The 21,218-nt window shown below is 40.1% G+C and overlaps 3 protein-coding genes across 4 annotated transcripts in view; all 3 read left to right on the forward strand.

Annotated features, from left to right (window-relative positions):
• Positions 1–11,850, forward strand: part of LANCL3 (LanC like family member 3) — a 105,811-nt gene extending 93,961 nt beyond the window's left edge. The window contains exon 5 of the mRNA XM_044389360.3: positions 2,790–11,850. Within this exon, the coding sequence (XP_044245295.1) occupies positions 2,790–2,949 (160 nt within the window). The 3' untranslated portion in view covers positions 2,950–11,850. The remainder of the gene's footprint in view (positions 1–2,789) is intronic.
• Positions 11,851–12,566: 716 nt separating this feature from the next.
• Positions 12,567–21,218, forward strand: part of XK (X-linked Kx blood group antigen, Kell and VPS13A binding protein) — a 42,196-nt gene continuing 33,544 nt past the window's right edge. Inside the window, exons 1-2 of the mRNA XM_026513288.4 lie at positions 12,567–13,540; positions 20,440–20,702. Coding sequence (XP_026369073.1) covers positions 13,296–13,540; positions 20,440–20,702 — 508 coding nt within the window. The 5' untranslated portion in view covers positions 12,567–13,295. The remainder of the gene's footprint in view (positions 13,541–20,439; positions 20,703–21,218) is intronic.
• LOC113265816 (cytochrome b-245 heavy chain) overlaps positions 20,595–21,218 on the forward strand; it is a 101,475-nt gene continuing 100,851 nt past the window's right edge. The window contains exon 1 of one of the 2 annotated variants that reach the window (XM_048213440.2): positions 20,595–20,702. The gene's annotated coding sequence lies outside the window, so the exon portion shown is untranslated. The remainder of the gene's footprint in view (positions 20,703–21,218) is intronic. The other variant, XM_048213439.2, reaches the window with a different exon arrangement.

Below are 21,218 nucleotides of genomic sequence, written 5' to 3' on the forward strand. Positions count from 1 at the left end.
GGCAGACGCTTAATGTATGCGCCACCCAGGCGCCCCTCTACCTCTTCTTGAATTAGTTTTGGTAGTGAATATATTTCTATAAATCATTTAATTCATATGGATTTTCAAATGTTTGATTAAAGTTTTAACAGTGTAGTTCCATGATATTTTAAATCTCCCATGTCTGTGATTATATGCCTTTTTGCATTCCTCACGCTTTTCCTTTTTGGTCAGACATCAGCATTTCATCTATGTCATTCAGCCTCTCAAGGAACTGGCTTTTGGTTTTGGTTACTGATTCTTTTTTGTGGTTCTTTTGCTTTTTAATTTACAGAAACTTTCTGCCTTTATTTTGATTTTCTAGTGTTCCTTTCTTTTGTTATTTTCTACAGTTAAAAAAATGTTTCATTAGAATACCTTACATCTTTCTGATAATAACAGTAATAAAATTCTCAGATGGATGAGTTTTCCAGAGTTCAATTCTTGTCATAATCAATAGGTTTTGATATGTTACATTCTCAGTGTCTGTAATTCTTTTTAGTTCTAGAATTACCATTCTGATTTCTATTTTGACAGAATTTTTTAGAAAAATGAATTTGTTAGCTTGAATTTTGCATCACTGGGTAGATTTGGGGAGTGATCATTTTCACTTTATTTATTTATTTATTTATTTATTTATTTTTAATTCAAATTCAATTAGTCATTTTCACTTGAATGTGATAACACACTATACCAGTCAGAACACAGTGAAACTGCTACTCTCATACATTGCTGGTACTCTTATAAAATGCTATATATCATTTAGAAATTATTTTGAAAAGCACAAAAAATGTTCATCATATTTAAACTAAAATGTAGGATACTAAATATTTACAGACTGTGATTTCAGTAATGTGCTAAATAAATCAAAGCTTGCGGGGATGTCAGGAGGAGAAAGAGCAAAATTAACTATGGGTTTCTTTTCAAGTTTGGAGGAATGGTAGTCTCTGTTTTATAAACATTCTACTATGTTTATGTGAAAAATGATATTTACCATATATCAAATGCTTGCCATATGCTCAGAGCCTAATATATGGTATCTTTAATCTTTACAGGTAATCTTACACAACTCTGCAACTTCACCATTTTAAAGTCAGATTAAGAAATTTGCCAAAGGTCATATAACATGAAATTATCAGAGTTGAGGATCTCAACTCCAAAGCCCTTCCTCTTTCTGCTCTACCAGGGCTTCTTAACCTAGGGTTCCTGAATTTACTTGAGAAACTATTACATCTCAAACTGAAATGGAGCGTTACGTTCAATTCTGAACGTAGGTAATAAGCCACAGGAGAATTAGCAGGAGCCGTGACTCTCACCAGTAGAAGGCATAGATATTCTCACATCGTTTTGCTCTTTTTGCAGATATTATGAAATATATTTGACTCTGATAACTACTTAGAAATGTCAGCAGTTATTAGACCCACTACTAGATCTTGTTCTTTAATGTGTTAATAAAGAATCCATATGTTATTATTTCACAAATTTGGTTTTAAAACTTTTGCTAACTGTGCGTTGATATAATTAATTTCCTTGGGAATCCTGTGTATTTTATTTTCTGCATTTGAGGACTTTTTTTCTGGGAGGAGTCCAGACTGCAAAATGATCTGTGGCACTGTAAAGGTGACGACTCCTTGAAGCTATACTTTGAAGTTTCATTGCATAATTACAAATTTTGAATTAACTCTTAAAAGGCATCATCATTCTACTGTCTAAAATTTTGAACTCCATTTAAAAATTGCCGCATATTCAGGAAAACAGTTGATAGAAAAATTGTACCAAACAGAATTGCAGCATGTTTCCTGCTGACTTATTTTAAGCTGCTGTTGGTAATTCCAAGAGCCCTAAAAAGATCAAATAAGTAATTACTCTTAGTAGGACCCTCCCCCCACCCCCCGCACACAGTAGCAATAATCTAAATTTATGGCAGTATCAGCTCTCAGGCCTTACCAACCTGTGAGTTCCTCTGAACTGGTGATTGTGTCATTGGCAGAATCCAATAGAGCAGGTCTCTGAAGAGAGAGAACACAGGTCACAGCACTTTCAAAGCTTTAAACTACTACAAATGTTACTCATTATCAATAATTTGAATAGGATTTGCGGCAAATACAGGTAGAAGAAAAAGGATCTTTCATTGAGAATCTAGAGGCTAGTGATTTATTTTTAAGGCAGATGTCCTAAAAATAATATATCTTGTAGCTGAGTTTGCTATTTGATGTCGTGATTATAAAATGTTGCTTTGCCTTTTCCCATTCATCTTATTCCTTTGTTTGCCCAAAGCACAGATTGTATAAAATCTTGCCCATTTATTTTCAGTCTCTGCTCTCTGTCACATATAAATGAAACCTAGCTCAGAAATGATATGCCTGCAGAAACACAGCATATTTACTCTTTTAAAGGAACAGTCATACGTCAGCTTGCTTCTATTCAAGATAAATAAAAATATGGTTATTTATCTGTCTCTTTTACTTTTAATTATTGGATGACAGAAGGAAAGAAATCCACAGAAAATACCGAACTGATTTGCTTTGCAAACTCTGACAGTGTTGAATTTGCTTGTCAACACAATTTGTTGTGAAACATACACAATTATATAACAGATCCTCTTCTTTTTTTTAAACAGAGAAAAAGGCTTTCTTAAAATATTATATAGTTCTGCAAAGATAATGGTGCTAGAACTTCAACTTAGCAGAGAGGAGGAAGAAGTAACTGAAGGCCAATAATATGGCAACACTCGGGTTAAAACTGTTCTTACGTTCTTCTTCTTCTCTTAGGTTTGCTGAGTTTTTATTTACGGAGGAATTCAAAGCCGGCTCTCGGGTCCTTGAAAGTATATACAGCTTGTATGAAGGCTTCTCCGGGACGGTGTGCTTTCTGATCGATCTGCTGCAGCCCAATCAGGCCGAGTTCCCTCTCTTCAGCGTCTTTGTCTAGAAGGCTCCATCTCCCACTGTGGCCCTGCAGAAGGTCCCTGAGATTTCCCGAGGCAGTTTCCACATAAGCCACATTCAATGGTATCACAACCATGAGCCTTAACATTGTCGCCAGAAGGAAGGAAGGAGGGAAGGGAGGGAGAAGGCAGGTGAAGGCAACATGATACCAGACTTAAGGGAGAACAGTTTGAGAACCTGCAGAATTAAGACCCCACAACTCTTCTCAAAACCGTAGAGATATAAAATTTCAGGGAATAGATGTGAAACCAGAGATCAGAGGAAAAAGGGAAAGAGAAATCATCCGTTTTTCAGTTATGGCATAGAAAACAAAATTGAAATGTGGACTATGTTGATAAAATGCCAGTACCTTTGCAATTGGACAGAGAATTTGGCCATTTGTGGGTGCCCTCCACCCCTAAATTCAGGAATAAACACAGTAAAAAACTAAAGTAATTGCCCAGCTGAAAATTGCTAGGGGGGATGAAATGTCAGGTTGCTGAAGGACAAAAAAAGAAGCTCTTGGTTGTCCTAGGCTTATTGAAATTTATGGTTTTTACTGAATGGAGAAATTTGCATATGAATCTCTATTTTTTATCATTACCCTGGGCACTTTAGAGAAAACATACCATAACCTTCTCCCCCCCATTTCATTTTTAAGTAACGTCTATGCCCAATGTAGGGCTCAAACTCACAACCCTAAGATCAAGAGTTGCATGCTCTTCTAACTGAGCCAGCCAGGCACCCCTAAACATATCGTAACTTGGTTTAAGTCCCGAAATTCAAAGGTTTTTTAGGCGTACATCTCTTTTCCTGGTTCCTTTTTCTTTCCTAAAGCTCAATTAGAATAGTAAAATTCATAGGCTAGCAAATACAGTAGCAAGTGTTACTGTCAAGTGTTTTTCTCAATTTGAAGTGTGAGCTGTGTCTTCTCTATTGTTAATTAATATTAAAATGCTTATGTAATCTCTATGAAGCTATTAGCTGAACTGTAAAATACACTCGTGGTAAAAATCACTCATCTCGAAGATCAGGGTAGCCACTACAAAGGTGTGTCGTTTCTGCCTTTGATGGAATACTGTGTCTCCTGGGACAGGCAGACCCTGGCTGAGAATGGGACCTAGCGATGGTGAAAAGAACATTGCTAAAGTTTATGCTGTTAGATTAAGAGATGAGTGAATTCCTTGGCTGATCACCTTAGTCTCCAAGACCCAGGCTCCACTAGAAACTGTCTACAATACCCACGGAGCCAAGGTGTCATTATTAATTCTACCTTGCTAGATACACATGGAAGTTGTGAAAGTACTTCAGATAAATAGGGGTTTGCAGAACACGGTAGGAACATCTGTTGGGTCAGAATGTGAGCTTACCCGTTTCCTAGAATTTGGTCACTGGCGATTTCATATATTGGAGTGAGGAGGGACTTGCGTACCATACAAGATTTAAGAATTATTGAAATAGTCTTTAAATATTTGCATATATGTGATAGATGTAAAAAATATATATGTATATTCTACATCTATCTCCATGTAAACCTGAACACTTATTAAGTTTAGTAATTCCTAACTTCTTGATTTATAGATAAACTGGGAGGAGTTGGGAATACTCTGTTGCCTAAAAATATGTGTGTGTGTGTGTGTGTGTGTGTTGACATGTATGTGCGAGTGCCATGTGCTGTGTGTGTGCGCGCACATGTGTGCACGTGTGCACACTTACTTTCCTGGGATGAAGTTCTCTAGCATTCATAAGATTCTCAAAGAATCTGTGGCTAAGAAAGGTAAGAACGACCTTTATATATTTTATGGCTTTATGTTTGCACTCATCAGAACAAGCTAGGACAAAATGGTTTTGAAAAGCTTGCACCTTTTTTGTTTATTATTTCATTTTCATATCCTCAGATATAAATATACAAAATTGGCCTCATTTGTTCATCTTTGAAAATACTCAGGTTGGAGCAACACCACGTAAATAACAGCTTTTGGATGACTCTCAAAGTTGGGTTCTTTCATGAAGAGTCTAGGCCCTCTCAGAAAGCCTTAAGGCAAAATGCCTTCCTTCTACAGAGTGGTCTCCTTTTGAAATGATAGTGGTACCTATCATTTCAGCATCTGGTTTCAATTTCATTTCCTTTGGCCTCTATAGGCTGAAAGTAATAAGCATCCAATATATAGGGCTTTATGGAATACATGCTTTTTTCATCATCTAACAACCCTTCAAGGTGATGTAGGTAATTAATACAAAGTCGCACAGCTAGGAAGGGGCAGAATGAAGATTCAAATCCAGGGTTTCACTTCGCAAGTGTATTTATTCAGTACTCTAGACTAGAATCTGGGGATACAGCAGTGAACCAAAGTACCCCTGGAAGATACCTTCTGTTTCTGTTTGCCGATCCTTCCACCATTCGTTCTTGAAACCTGAAACCTAAAGCGCTGAGAAGTGATGATCTAGTTCAACATATCAGTTTCATTTCAAGGAACTTCAGAACAACTGGACTCATTCACGCTCGCCCACCCTTTTAAGGTCTAGCAGGGTAACTATGACATTGTGCTGACCCTTCTGAAAAGGCAACCCTTTTGTGTGTCAAATCCAAGCAAAGGCATGTTTGAGTGTGTGTTTATGAATCGAGACCTCAGTAAATTAGAAAGAAGGGTAAGCTTGTTTAGCACTTAAACATGTTGAAAGTTTTCATTTTCCTGAAAGAGTAGAATTGTAGCTTTTGGAAGATCCTCTTCTATCTTGTTTTCCCAAGAAGGGGGAAAACACCGTTGAATGCTGCGGTAGAAAGCATGGCATGTCACTTCTTGTTTAATTAACCAACTTGTTCCCTTCCAAGCATAACAACCTTTTCTGAATAAGCGCTTAGGCAGGTTGCCTCGTGAAGGCTACAGGGGCATTTTCACTACCACTAGTGTAATTGTAATATTAGTTACTATATGTGGCATGAATAGTTATAAATCCTGGAGGTAAGAATGGAAATATTTGAGGATAGATTGAGAGAATCTCTCCACAACGGGGAGACTGCAGTATACTTTAAGAATGGAAAGTTTTGGAGAATATTACAACTCTGTCAATTTGTTTCATTAACACAATTACAGACCTTCTCTTCCAAACATACCCCCAAATATCATATATTTTACCCAGTTGCATTTCAGTCATCAGTTTTCACTTTTTTTGCTCCATTTGTAGCCTAATAACTGAGGTTTGACAAATAGGTATTTCAGCATGTACACCCCTGTGATTCTTTAGGCAACTGACAACATTATTAAGATAATAGTATTTACTTTCTGATAATTTGAGAAAGTCATTTTGTTGGTCTGTGTTAAATTGGAGCTCTTCCATGGCACTACATAACTTTAACTTTCTTTGGCATACTAAGATTTTAATCAAGGTAATACTCAAACTGTTTCAATTTCTTTAGAGAACCAATCTCAATAGTTTCAATGCAACTAAGGTAAGCTTGTGATTTATAACCATGTTGAGGAAACACATGAATAAAAGGAAAAACATTACTAGTGCAAAGAGCCCTCTTCACCTCACAGGATTGTTACGAGGGTTGCCAATGATAAACATGGATATAAGAGAGTTTTGTGATGTGCAGGTCTTTTATATATTTTAAAGGGAACCTATATTTTAAGTACCTTCTATGTGCATAGACAATTATGCTCAATTTTGACCTCAAAGAAGCATTTCAGCCAAATGGAATCTCCATATGTGGATGCAGTTCTCAGAGTCCTGATCACTTGACGGGTAAAAATGAAGTGTATGTGTTTTATATTCTAGAACCAATCCTGACCACAGTATTTGTGCAGCAGAAGGTTCTGATTCACTGGGGCTTCGTAAATAGGAATAGACTGGCTTAGCTCGGAGCTCCTTTTAATGCAAATATTTATTTTGCTTGCTGGAAACAACGGATTACAGTGCCAGTAATGTGAGAAAAGGAGCTGGCAGACTAGCTGTGCAGAGCAAAAATGAACTGGGAAATAAAGTATTTTTGGTTGAGTTTGGTCTGCGATATAATTCAGGCCTCGGAACTGGGTGACATATAGCGATAGCAATTACATATAAGGCCTTCTTTTGGGGATCTGGGTTATTTACTCAACACTGTCCCAAATTAATAGCTAAATGGCCAGCCTCAGATTTGCCAAGGCCGTGTTGTCTTGGCATAAACTTGGCCAGGAAAGCAAATGAAAAGGCAGCCAAAGGGGTGGGTGGGGAAAGCTTGCTGGAGCTCGGCATCTCTGTGAGTAGCGGATGCACTTTTAATGCTGCTGAGAACCAGTCATCTTACTTGTGGGTTTTTTTGCTCCCTGGGACCTCTAATCTCCCCCCACCACCACCAACCTCCCCACCATCCAGCAACTTCTTGTCCTCCCTTTGGTCTTTAAATGGTACATTCTGATGTTTATTTTTTCCTGTATGTGCTTCATCATGTGACCTCCTTTTGCCTGGGAAGGCAGGATTTCTCCTTATCTCTTCCATCCATGTCAGTTCGTAGCTAAAAGCTCCAGGCTCAATAAGGCTGGACTTTCCTCTGGACAGAAGGGCTGACCTCAAGGTCAGCCGCAGCAAGAGTTGGGCCCATCAGTGCAGTCAGGTCACAGGTCCAGGACAGCTCACCCTGAGCGCAGCTGTGTGGGAGAATAGAACAGCGGCTGCACATATCCTGCTTCTCCTCCATAAAGAAACCTGGCCATTTTATTGGTACTGTTGTGAAAAATACCAAAGTTGATGCTATATTAAGTATCTGGGCCTCCTGCATTACCATAAACCTCATACTGGGGGTGCCCTCTCTCCCTGTTTCTTTAATTGGAAGTGCTAATGAATTGAGGTCCAATGGATGATGCCTTTAGGGTTAAAAAACATTTTTAAACATTCCCTTCATATATTGAACCTTGTCATTTCCACCTAGACTCTTCCACAAATGGCGAGATCCCTTATCTGTAGAAATTCTAGCATCATCTTTTGCCTTTGTGTACCTGTTACTTTCACCTCTGAACTGAATTTGAAAAATCACTTGAAAGGAAAACCAAATCATATTTTTGTTCTTTGGAGCGGTTTGTTGGTGAGTCGTATGGTGAAAAGAGCAGGCTAGCCTTCCTTTTCGTGCCTTTTTCCTCCCTGTACAATATCCAGGAAGAAGAAGGAAGGCAGGGAGAAAAAATATCCGAGGCGAGGCTTGACTGTGGAGGACTTGAAAATGCAGTTTGCAAGCCCTTCCTGTTTGTTTCCTCTTTGGTTTTTCTTAGTCCCCCCTGCCTCCGCCCGTAGGAAATTGTGTGTGTGTGTGAGAGAGAAAGATGGAGAGATGGAGAGAGAGAGAGAGAGAGAGAGAGACTGACTTAGGGAGAGTCAGTATCACATATGATATAAAACCCAGCAGCTCTTAGATATATCTGAGTGGTGAGTAGGTATATGCAAGCATACACTGATTAATGAATGGGTCTTCATTGTGTGTTAACTGCCCTGTAATAAATTAGTACATAATTAATGAGGGCCCTAGTTACACTTCTAGTTGTCTATCTTAAGCACTCATTTTCATTAAAATTTCTGCCAGGTTAGAGCCATTGGTAGCCAACTGTAGAAGATAACAGATGTGAGTTTCACAAATAGAGCTGCAAATGCGAGTCACGTGCAATTTAAAATTTTTCTAGTAGCCACGTTTAAAAAGGAAAAACTAAAAAGATGAAATTAATTTGAATAATGTATATGATTTAATTCAGCGTATCCCAAATATTCTCATCTCAACATGTAATCAGTATACAATTATTAATCAGATATTTTACCTTTTTTTTTGTCCCGAGTCTTCAAAATCTGGTGTGTATTTTACACTTACCGCACGTCGCAAATCGGACTAGCCACAGTTCAAGTGCTCATGAGCCCCGTGTGGGCTGGCTACTGTATAGCACCCCGCTGCTGTTTCACAGTACTGATGAGGTCTTCCCACAGCTGATGTATGTTTTTGTCGTTATGAGAGGAAACGGAGACAAAACACTGCATGTCATTTGAGTACTGTGGTGTTTCCCCAAATTCTGAACACTAATACCAAAAGCTGCCCTGGGGAAAAATAGATTTGTGATTAAATAAGTTGGGCATGTTCGGTTCTTTTACCCCCTTTTTGGAGATTTTTATGGTGTATCAACATATCACAGACTTGGAGAAAACCCTCTTGGATAAAGAAACCTGTTTGAAGTTGTTGAGTTGTGTCTGTAAGGTTCAACCTCCTGTTCATTGCTGTCGCCCAGCTGCCACTATAAAAACATCGCTAGTCTGGCATGCTATGTTTATGGTATACTTATAAAATTTGTTTTTTCTCTACAGGAGGCTTAATACTCTTCCCCACACCCCGGCCCATTAAAGATATCAGAACAATAGTTCTGTCCCAGAGCATTAATCCCTATTGATTATCTTGTCCTCACAGAGACCTGAGGCCATTCCTTATTACACTTTTGAGGACAAGAACTCTGAAAATTGCCACAAGTGTCTCTACACTAGAAAAACTTTTGTGTCTTCCCCTCCTTCTCCACTCTTCTTGGAGCCTATCTCTACTTATTCTTTGTATTCAGAATCACCCGAGAGCCAAGATTCATTTTCTTGTTCTCGAACCACCTACTAAAGTGAAACCACCAGACGGCTTTAATGTCTTGCACACGGACGTAGATCTTCAGAGAGTACGGAAACACACACCTTCCTCTCATGCTTTCAGAAATTATGAGCACTCCAGAAAGATGAGGGGAGAAACATCTGAACGTGTATAGTGTAAACACAGAATACAGTCTCTTAAGTAGAGTAATACCGCCCTGCTGTTGCTTTCTTTTTATATTTTGTGTGTGGTGTTGATTTCCATGCTTTAATGTGTATTGTTTTTGTAAAGTGTGTAAAGTAGCTGTGTTAGCAATCCGTTTAAAGAAGATATAAACTATACTTAACAGCTGTCAATCTTCAGCGTATTATCTTTTTGCCTTTGTTTTAGTGGGACCTCTGATGCCGCCCCCATAAGTTTTGTTTTGCTACCTGTGCTTAAGTGGCAATTACCAATTATCAACTTTTGTCGCTGAATTTGGTCCAAGTTGACTGCAGTAACTCTTCTAATGTGTATGTATTCAAATAAGAAGATTGATCTTAATGATCAGTTTTGTCTCTGTTTTTTAGGACTATAGTATTTCAATATTAGAAATGTCGTCTGAAAACTAACAGCAGAATCCCTTTGCTATTGAAAATGCAAAGTATACCACCGGGTTTATATTGACTCTCCAGGAGTAGGAGTGGAACATTTGAAATGCAAGAGTTTGGTTTTAGAATCTGTCTGATAATGAAGGACAGCCCCTTCTCTAAAAAGGTAACAGCTTTCCCAACTTTGAACATCTTGGGGAGCTGTACTTGGAAAGGCAGTCTGAATTTTAATCTGATGGATTTAAGGGCGCTTAATTAGCAAACATTTTTAAAATGGATTTTGTAGAATCCAATTATTAAGGAAACACTTTGCAAAGCCATATAATGGGGAATAGTCAAGCACGACATATTAGTGTTGGAATGTGCATTTACCAAGTGAATAGAATTTACTTCACCAAAAAGATTTTTTGCACAATTCACAGTACTTACAGAAATGTGATTGTAGCAATGGAGAAGAAAAAGCTCACCCGCCTAATGATACATTCCACATTCTCTAGTAAACTAGTGTAATTCCTTATTATTTTAGGGGATACAAAAGAATATCCTGTCAACAGAATATAATTGCTTATTCCTAATTGTATCTAGGAATGAATACATACTATTATTTAAAGTAGTATTAAATTTTGAAGAACTGATCAATAAATTATTATTAATAAAATTGTACTCTTTGCAATACACTTGCCTCAGCACAAATGCAGAGTTAACATAAAACTATTAAAAAAACACCAAGTAATAGATTAGTTGTTATTACTTTAAACTGTAAATTTCCATTAACATTGAATCCAACACCAGTTATATGTTGCATATGACTAAAATTTTGAAAGTCTTGCACACAAAATGAGAGGCTTCTTCAAAAATGCCTTTTTGTCAAAACAGGTTCTACGACCTCTTGCTAATTATATTATATTTCTTTAGGGGTACTTTGAGACACATTCAAAGACGTATCATTAGCAGTTAGGTCTAAATTTAGAGCAGAACATTCTGCCAGATATTTTACTGTATCACAAAATGTTGTAGTACTGTATTTTATAATGGAACCAAATTCTCAAGTATTCTGATATGTTACATATTATTATACCAAAAAACCACTTTCTATAAGTCTGTTATTATGTACATAATATTTTAAAAAATGGGTATTTCAGTCCTAGGAAGAAAGTATAATGCAAAACGTGACATTAAACTGATCTTTAGTCAAAATCCATTTAGGTATTACAGGGAAAGAGCAATCATAGGCTTGAATGTATACGTTATCCTCAAGGACAAACAGGTAAATGATAATACATAAAGACAGGGTCACTGGGGCAAGTTAGCTGGTGTGCACACTGAGAAGGATCAACTTGCAAATGCTCATCAGATTTTAGCTTTTGCTATTGGTTGTTCCTGGAGGGGGAAGTGCTACAGTCAATTGATCTTGCCTCCCCTTTGTGTGTGTGTGGGGGGGGGGGGGGTATGGTATAATGAAATCTCTTTAGAGGCAAGACTGAGTCAGAAACTTAGAGATGCACCTTACTGTTTTAAAAACTGCTGTTACAATGTTCTATACACTGTGATCTTTCCAAATGTGTTTTCTGTATTAGTTTTGTACTGTAGAAAATAATTCACCATAAACTGGACTCTATAGTGTTTAAAGCAATGTTATTTATTGGCTTATCCTTCCCCCATATTTATGTACAGTCTGCTTAATAATATGAAACCTGTGATAATCCTTTGCCTTAAAATAAAATCCAATGCTAAATATTGAGTGTGCTTTAATAATTCTAAGCTACAAATTAATTTTTTCCTTTAAAGCTTAATACAGTGTCAAATAAAATATTACCCAAATATTCTGTGGAGTGTTGCTGCCTGTTCTGTATTTGTGACAGTGTGTGTATCTTGATCCAGGACATGGTGGCCTGCTGGGTTCTATAAATAGATATTAGTAATCCTTTCAGAGAATGGGCCTGCTACCTCTCAGCTGTCGGCTGAATCCTCCCCTTAACCCTTGTAAATAGATTTTCCCATGCCACACAAGAATGAAGAAAAACAGCCCTTCATGTTCTCTCCCTCTACAATTTTTGTCTTGATTTCTTCTGAATCTTCATATTCTATTTGTGTTGCCATCATTTTCCTAAATAGAAGAATGACAGATATGCCTTATGATTGATAGAATCAGCTAATTTCAGCAGGGAAAGGGAACTCGTAATTATTAAGGTCTAATCCCTAATGGAACAGGTTAGGACCAAAGTTTTAGGGAGATTCAGTGACTTGCTCAAACTCTGAGGGACAAGGGGTGGGCTGAGCCCATCCTGATGTTCACAAGGTTGTCACGAGCGCAGTGAGTGAAAAGGAATTAAGAGAGTCCTGGGGCTGGCACGCGCTAGCAAGCAGAGGTATGCCTTGGGCTAGAAACCCGTTTCCTTATTAGGTCTTCACTCTGTGCGAGTCAGTCACAGTTACAGAGGAATAGATTATGTGGGCAGTTTTTCTGGGAGAGAAGGCATCGACTCCTAAGGATTGTCTGTGATGCTCTTGAACCACTGCAAGCAACGTTTTAGACCACTGTATTTGGAAGACTGAAGGGCATGCTTATTTGGCCCACTGAAACCATAAATCCTGGATACAAGACTTTCCACTTGTACTTTGAAAAGCATCTGTGTGGTCTGGTTATTTTTAAGTGACCGGAAACGCTGGTCCTTTGAGGAATTAGGCGTTCCCTAGGCCCACAAAATAGAGACTGGGATGGAAAGAAGTCCAGACCCGGATTCTGGGCCCCATTGGTTGCCTTTTTTCAAAGGGCTGTGAACCGGAGCGTGGACCAAGGGCTCTAGGACCCAGAGGCTGAGCGCGGGGCCAGGAGGGCCCGCCGCAGCCGTTGGGGCTGCGGCGCCAGCAATCGCAGGGCGCAGGTTCGCGGCCCGCCTGAGGACCGTCGCCGCAGAGACGCAGCGGGCAGTGTAGCGCGCGGGCGGCGCACGGTGCGCGTGGGCGTGTCTCGGCTGGGCCGCGCTCCACGCCCCACCTCAGCCGGGCCGGTCGCCCCCAGGCCCAGCTCCAGCGCCCGGGCCTCCGGGCCGGCCCCGTGCCCTCGGCGGGCAGCGCAGGGCGCGCGAGCAGTCGGGGCCGGGCATGCCGGGAGCCCCCCCCCGGGCAGCCGCCGCCGCTCGCCCGTCTGCCGCCGGTGCGCGCCGCTGACGCGCGGAGATGAAATTCCCGGGCTCCGTGCTGGCGTCCGTGTTCCTGTTCGTGGCCGAGACGACGGCGGCGCTGTACCTGAGCAGCACCTACCGCTCGGGCGGCGACGGCATGTGGCAGGCGCTGACGCTGCTTTTCTCGCTGCTGCCCTGCGCGCTCGTGCAGCTCACGCTCCTCTTCGTGCACCGCGACTTCAGCCGCGACCGCCCGCTCGTGCTGCTGCTGCACCTGCTGCAACTCGGGCCGCTCTTCAGGTGCGTGCGGGCCCCCGGGTCCCCTCCCCCCTGCCCTGGCCGAGGGGCGCCCTTCCGGGAGGAGCGGGTGGCTGGACTGGGTGCCGGGCCCAGGCCGGCCCGCCCTGCTCCTCGGCCCCACCGTTCCAGTCACGCGAATGCGACAGAATCCAGGGAGAGTGGGAATAAAGCCGGGGCGGACCGCCTTCCTCTTCGGTTCTCGCATATGAAATTGCCAATATTCAACTGAGCTTGGCCAACAGAAATGACAGTTGCATATAGTCCGACCTCATAAAATACAAGCCTTCTGTGGGGTCAGGTGGGCGCTGGCAGGATTGGCTTGTGTCGTGACAAACCCTTGAAAAGTGTGTGGGCTAAATCGCCTTTACAGCAAAAGCGTGTGCAGATTAATCTTTAATTTATGAAACACGTGGAGTTTCCTGTGTGCTAGGCACAGTTCTGAGCGCTTTACAAATACTAATTTATTTAATTCTCGTGCAGAGCTCTAGAAATCGCATCATTCCCTTGGTGTGGAAACAGGCAGGGTTGTAGAAATGCCTTCCGGCCCTGCCTAACTTACAAATATAGTCATTGAAGCTGGAACACAGTGTGCCGTGAAGACAGAAACTTTGGTGCCTTAAGAAAAAAACCGTTAGTGACATTTCTGGAAATTAATTTCTATTAACACAAAGCAAGTAGGATGCATGGTAATGAAGTAGACTGGCTTATCTAAGGACCATGAAGAGAGTTTAAAATGTGTTGTTTTGACAACTTTCAACCCCACAGGAAAAGCAAAACAAAGGATTCTTATCTGTATTAGAAAGCAATTTATAATACTGAATTTAGACACAGGTGATAGATGAATTGGAAGAGATAGAAAGGCTAGAGCTCAGCTGCCAGAAGATTCAGCTAGCCAGGAATTTTTCCTTACCAGGCAATATCTCCCCTGCCCCAGCACGCACAGAGACAGAAAAGTCCAGTAGCAAGACAGATTTGAGAGAGCCCTATTATAAAACTTTGCACTTCACCTTAAATACAGCTATTCCAGCTGACACGCACAATACTGACCTGCAGTTCACACACAGTCAGGACAAACTGGGTGAACAAGTCTCCCAGCCTCCAGAAGGCGCAGAATCCTAGAAAGGAACAGAAACAGGTATACTAGCGGAACTAAGGCGTTGCTACTGACGTGTGAGAGCAAGGGAAGAGTTAGGGGGAAAAAAAGGAGAGAGAGAGAGAGAGAGAAAGAAGAATTTTCAAAGTCGTGCAGCTTGCAGCTATTTAGTGAGCAGTTAGTCCTCTCTGGCCAAGTAGGCCACAGCATCCTGATTGAAATCCCGCTCAGAAAAATCAGTGTGATCTGACTTTGGACAAGGCACTCATTATTTATTAACCTCATCTGTGAAAAGAAAATCATTGCTCACGATGTTTAAATGAAGTGACAGATCAAGGGGACTGATATTTCTCAGTGCTGCTTGTGCTAGATGGTTTGGTAGGTGCTAGGATCCCTCAGTACGCTGAATCCTCCCCATGGAGTCGATGTCACTGTTACCATTTTATAGATGAGGAAAATGACACCCCAGACCATGTTCACAAAGCTTCTTAGAAATTGAGTTCGGTTAAAAAAAAAAAAAAAAGAAATCGAGTTTGGTTAATTATGTTCCGTATACTCTGAAAGAAAGCAGAAGAGTGTGGAGTACATTTTACCAATAGTCCCATCTTAAATTGGTCATCTTGGCAAAATCTAAACAAATGACCTAAATAGCTATCTGGGTGAGTGATCTCTATCATTACTGCCATTTAAAATCTTTCTAAATACTAAGAGTGACCCAAGACCAAGCTAGTGACATTATATGTATAAAAATAGGATGGCTCATATAAACCTGAGCTCAAGGAAATATAGCAAGTTGTAGAGAGTGGTAATTTCTGGATGACAGAGTTATGGGCGGTTTTAATTATCTCCTGGAAAATACAGAAAAGTGTATCATTTCCCCCCTTATTATATACTACTCTACATTTTTCAGTTTTTATAGTAAAAATATTCTAACTTTATTTTTAAAAAGTTTGGTACTTTGAAAAGATAACTTTTCAGCTATACAGAAAGTTTCAACACCATAAAAAGACCTATTTCCAGAAAATTCTGAATGGGTCATTGTCTTCTTGGGGGAAAAACAGTAAGACATAAAAAATAAAGCAACAAGCCACCCCCTTCTGTCAACAAGGACTCTCATTCTAATGCAGCTCATTTATTTCAGGGAGATATTGGACCCATGATTTTAGAGCTGAGGTACACAAAAAATGGGTCCAAATCTCTTAGCTTCTAGATTAAGAGAAAAGCAATTTGCTGTTGTGTATTCGCAGGACTTAATATCTTATTGGAAGTTTTTCCTGCTGACACTTTGATTCTATTTTAACTCCAAGACATCAGCTTTACTTAAAGATCAAAATTATTTCGCCCAAAGGAGAGTCATGGTCTGTTTCTTTCCCCTCCTCACTGATTTGACTTACTAATATTTTGAAATTGTTTTTGGAAAATTTAGCTCAATTAATTTTTGGTTGGGTACTAACTAGCCAAACTCATGTTCTTTTTAGGTTTTTGAGTTCACTCAGTTAAACTGCATTGCATTACACTGTAATAATTATGGGCTAAATACTAAAAACTAGGCCCGCTCCTTCTTTCCTTTAGGTGAGCCCTGGGAGAGCACCATATTTCATTTATCAGTCTTATATTTAAAACCGTAGTTGTAGTTGGTGTGGTTGTTTCCTTATTAAGTCTAGGTTTGAATGATACGATCATTGAATAGTATCTTGAATTTATTTTTTTATTTTAAGGACGATCTTATTGTGAATGATAGTAGATATTCTGGAAAACCAGAGAGGGAAAAACACCTAACAACAGAATCTTGTTATCCTTTTACAATTATGTTAATTTTTTAAATTAATTGGGAGAAGGAATAACTATAAATGAGTTTCAAGTTCAAGGAATTTTCCTCCATTTTTATTTACTGGTATAATGAAGAAAATCTGGGTCGATAAAAATGAAAGCTAAGAAGTTCTAGTAATTTCTTACAGAACATTGCAACATGATTCATCATAGTATTTCTTTGGATAATAAGCTTTCAGAAGACTTTAAAATAATAATAGCCTATATTTGAAGAGCTTTTTTTTTGTTTGCAAAGTGCTCTTAACATACAGTATTTAATCCCATCCACTGTAAAACCCTGAGAGCTGTCATTTTCTTTTTTGTTACAGTTGAGAAATTGAGGCTCAGGGAGATTATGCGAGTGGCTTTTCAAAGGTCACATGGTGCTTTCTATGTAACCAGGTTGGTTCTTGTGTAGCCTCATCAAGCGCAGGTGTGTCACATGAAGACAACCATGGTGTGTAGGAAATCATAGTATTTCTTTTGAAAACGTGTTTTATTAACTACTTTAAAGGGTCTTTGGTATCCCAGGTTATTTGTGCAGACACCAACAAGCATGGTTTCAGCTAAGGGATAAACTCCTTCCACTCTGATACTTGAAAATGGGGTGAAGGGAAAAAAAATGGATCCGCCTGCTGATTATCTACATTATGGGTTGGCAGACTATGCCTCACAGGCCAAATCCCCCCACTACCTGTTTTTGTAAATACAGTTTTATCGGAACACATTTAACGTACTGTGTATGGCTGCTTTTGCATTGCAGTGGTGGAGTTGAGTAGTTGGGATACAGACTGTGACCTGCAAAGCCTAAAATATTTACTCTTTGTAAATCCTTTACAGAAAATGGTTGCCACTCCTTGGCCTACCTGATACTGAAAAACAGCCTTGAAGGATTTTGATGAAAATATTTAACTTACAGCTATACTTAGACAATCTCTCAAGAAAAAAAAAAAGAAAAAAAAGAAAAACCCCCACATTTGTAGTAAAATTGGATAAGTCTTGCAGAATTCCAAAAAGAATGGTAGTTTGTTTCTTATCAGTTTTCTTAACTGGTAGTGGCAAGTAGGGGAAGTCTTAGTACCATACACACATTTATTAAACACCTACTATGTGTAAAACTCTGTGCTGAGATAAGTGTATTAATTGGGAAAAACAGTGGATTGTGAGGGTGTCCACTTGGGCTTCAGGGCCACCTGTGTCATTAGCCATTCTGGAACCTTCTATAATCCCTATTGGTAGACCTTGAAGTTTCAGTTTGTCAACAATTCAGTACATGCTTCCTGTTTAATACAGCACCCCCCTCAGCATCAAGAGACTGGCTTTCTCCTCTGAACCTTTATTTTCATTCATTCACCTGTTAGCATGTGCTGAAATTCTAAGCTTGATTTCATTATTCAGGTAAAACATACTGTTGAAAGGACAGAAGAGCAGAAAACAGATACACACAATTAAAAAATTTAAAAAACCCTAATTTGACTGTCTAAAAAGAACAATTTTTACCATTTTGTTGTATATCCTTACTAATATTTTTATAGCAGTAAGCTGGTAAACTATATCTTGGGGGGAAAAGCCCTGAATTGCAGAATGTGCTGGTTTCTGTGATGTAAATATTCCCATCATGGCCTATTTAAAGCTACCAGTTTTTTAACAACTGGCTCATATGATTCCTAACTATTTAACAGTCTCTTGAGTCAGTATGAGCAAAATCAAGCACTCTAGTGTTTATGTGTATGTGTGATTTATGTTTTTATGTATGTGACTTTTTTTTTCAAAAAATGGAATTTTCCATTCTAATTTACTCCTTTTTCTTACCAAATATAGTAAACATTTTTATATATTAGTAGATGTATGTCTATACCATCAATTTTAAGGATGAGGTAATACTTCATTGAATATATATATATATATATATATATATATATATAATGATTTATTTAATTACTGTTTTATTTTGGGACCCTTAGAGTATTCCCAGAATTCTGCTATTGCAAATAATGCTATGACTCAAATTCTTGCAGTAGGCTTTCTAATATATGAAAAATATTTTGTAAACCAAAAGTGCTATATAAATATTAGTTGTGTTCATTATTATCCTCATTATGTATATGTACCCTTTTCCATTTAGATTGTGAGCACCTCTGAATGAGGCAGGTGTACCCCAGCTGTCTTTGCATTTCCCACAGCACTGGCAAAGTCTATCTGCATTCATCACATATTTGAGAATTCAGATGATGGTCAATTCATTTTGTCTTGTAGTCCTTGTTGTGTGAGGTTGCTAGGCCTCAAATAGTTCTTATAGATTTGAGTTTTTTCTCAGAGAAAATTCAGTTGGATTAGCTGGACTTAGACACATAACCTGTACTTCATTATTTTCAGTTGAACAAATTGGCCCAGGCCGTTTTTTTTTTTTTTTACCTGTTTTTATGTACTATATCAAAGTGTCTTTGACCCTGTTGGATAAAATGTACCAGACAAACCTGTCTCCCCCACCTTCTCTTTCTTTCTCTTACATACACTGCTATGTACCTTCTTCCTCCCAGGAAGAAATGAACAAAGACAGTAGTCACAAAATAAGTCCAGTTTGTACTCATCAGAGAGGCTCTTGTATTTCCTTTCTTACATCAAGTTTAATTATTTAAAATTATAAATGTATTCTTGTTGCCATAGTTGCCTCGGGTGAGAGTACAAAGTTAACAACTTTCAATAAAATAGATGAAGCCATAAAACCTTCTGGCAGTATTATAAGGTTGTTATAAAAATGCATGTTGGCGGGGCGCCTGGGTGGCACAGCGGTTAAGCGTCTGCCTTCGGCTCAGGGCGTGATCCGGCGGTATGGGATCGAGCCCCACATCAGGCTCCTCTGCTATGAGCCTGCTTCTTCCTCTCCCACTCCCCCTGCTTGTGTTCCCTCTCTCGCTGGCTGTCTCTATCTCTGTCGAATAAATAAATAAAATCTTTTAAAAAAAATGCATGTTGGGAGAAAAAAATGTCCTTTAACAATTTTTAAACCTAAGGCCATGAGCACTTTTCTTATTTCTAAGAAAAACCCGTTTTCCCCCAGCATTTTATTATGAAGATTTTCAAACACACAGAAGACAACTTAAGAGAATTGTACGGTGAACACCCAAGTACTCACCACCTAGGTTCTACAGTTAACATTTTGCTTCCTACATCTTCCCATCCCTCAGTTGATCCATCAGTCCGTGTGTGTGTGTGTGTGTGTGTGTGTGCGCGCGCGCGCGCACACACACTTCATAGTAAATCACGCACATCAGTACTCTTCCTCCCTGTGGTAGCCACGTCATTACCTGGAAAATCTGATTTTAAAAGCCAGGTACTCTGTCAGTCTAGAAAAGTGACTGGTTAAGGCTCCCTCCCTAGGGCAGGCTTAATCCATAAGTAAGACATAGCTGACAGACCTCCAGACAGGTTTGACTGTAGTCGTGTCCCATAAGGGTTTATGAGAGCCGAGAGCTAGGTCCTATATTGTGGTCCTTTTAGGGGAGTGCTAGATGGCAAGCCGCTCACACACACATCAGTACACACACAAACATCACACCCATATCCTGTATTATTGCCATAACAGTGTGGCAAAGTAGGTGTTATCTCTGCTTTATAATTGAGGGCAAGGGTTCAAGGGTTAAATGACTTGCCCAGGGCTGCACAGCTAGTACGTGTCGTGAAGGGAAATTGAGCTTTCTTCTGTGGCTCTGGAGCCTGAACCACTTCCCATCCCCTACTTTGTGTCCTTGCCTTGGTGGCCTTTGGTGTCATCTCTCAATTAGGCTCACACTCATTTTCAGTCGAGCTGCTGGAGGGCCGCAAGAGGACTCACTTCATGCTCCGAACTCCTTGGAGTGGAGGCTTTGAGAGAAGGGCCTGTAGTCCAGAGTAGCCGAGTCAAAGCTTTGAGAATCAGGTTAAGTAAGCCGGGTAACTGAGGAAAGGCAGAATCCTGTCTCTCTCTGATCATCATGACTTGCTGATTTGTTTCCAGGTGTTTTGAAGTCTTCTGCATCTATTGTCAATCAGGCCACGTCGAAGAGCCTTATGTCAGCATCACCAAGAAGCGACAGATGCCAAAAAATGGCTTCTCAGAAGAAGTTGAGAAGGAGGTGGGCCAGGCGGAGGGCAAGCTCTTCACGCACCGCTCTGCGTTCAGTCGCGCGTCGGTGATCCAGGCCTTCCTGGGCTCGGCCCCCCAGCTGACTCTGCAGCTGTACATAAGCACCCTGCAGCAGGACGTCACTGTTGGAAGATGTACGTACGTTTTTCATTTCTGCCTGCGTTCAGGGGTCAAAGTAGGGAGTAAAACATAAAGTTTATTCTGGTTTATGTGAAATTCATTCATATCTGCCTTCAGTTCTGAGTCTGAGTTCCAGTTACTAAGCTGAAAACTTGGTTAAAATACTAGCAGTGTTTATTTTGCTTATGAGTCTGCGATTTGCGCAGGGCGGCCAGAAGGGCTCACCTGCGCTTCACTGTACATCAGCTGGGGTGGCTCAAAGACGGGGGCTGGAGTCCATTGAGGGCTCGTTCCCTCGCATTGCTTATGGCTGCTGCTGGCTGTTGCTGAGGGCGTCAGATCTTCTCCGTTTCGTCTCTGTCTGTGGGCTAGTTTGGGCTTCCTCCCAGCGTGCTGGCTGCTTTCAAGGGCAGTGTCCTGGAGCAAAAAAGGGCAGGTGGAAGAGTATCACTTCTTGTGATCCAGCTCGGAAGTTATGTGACATTATTTCTGCTGTGTTTTCTTTGTTGAAGCCGTCAAAAACCCCATCC

The sequence above is a fragment of the Ursus arctos genome, chromosome X (genome assembly GCF_023065955.2).
Source record: "Ursus arctos isolate Adak ecotype North America chromosome X, UrsArc2.0, whole genome shotgun sequence".
NCBI classification, from domain to species: domain Eukaryota; kingdom Metazoa; phylum Chordata; class Mammalia; order Carnivora; family Ursidae; genus Ursus; species Ursus arctos.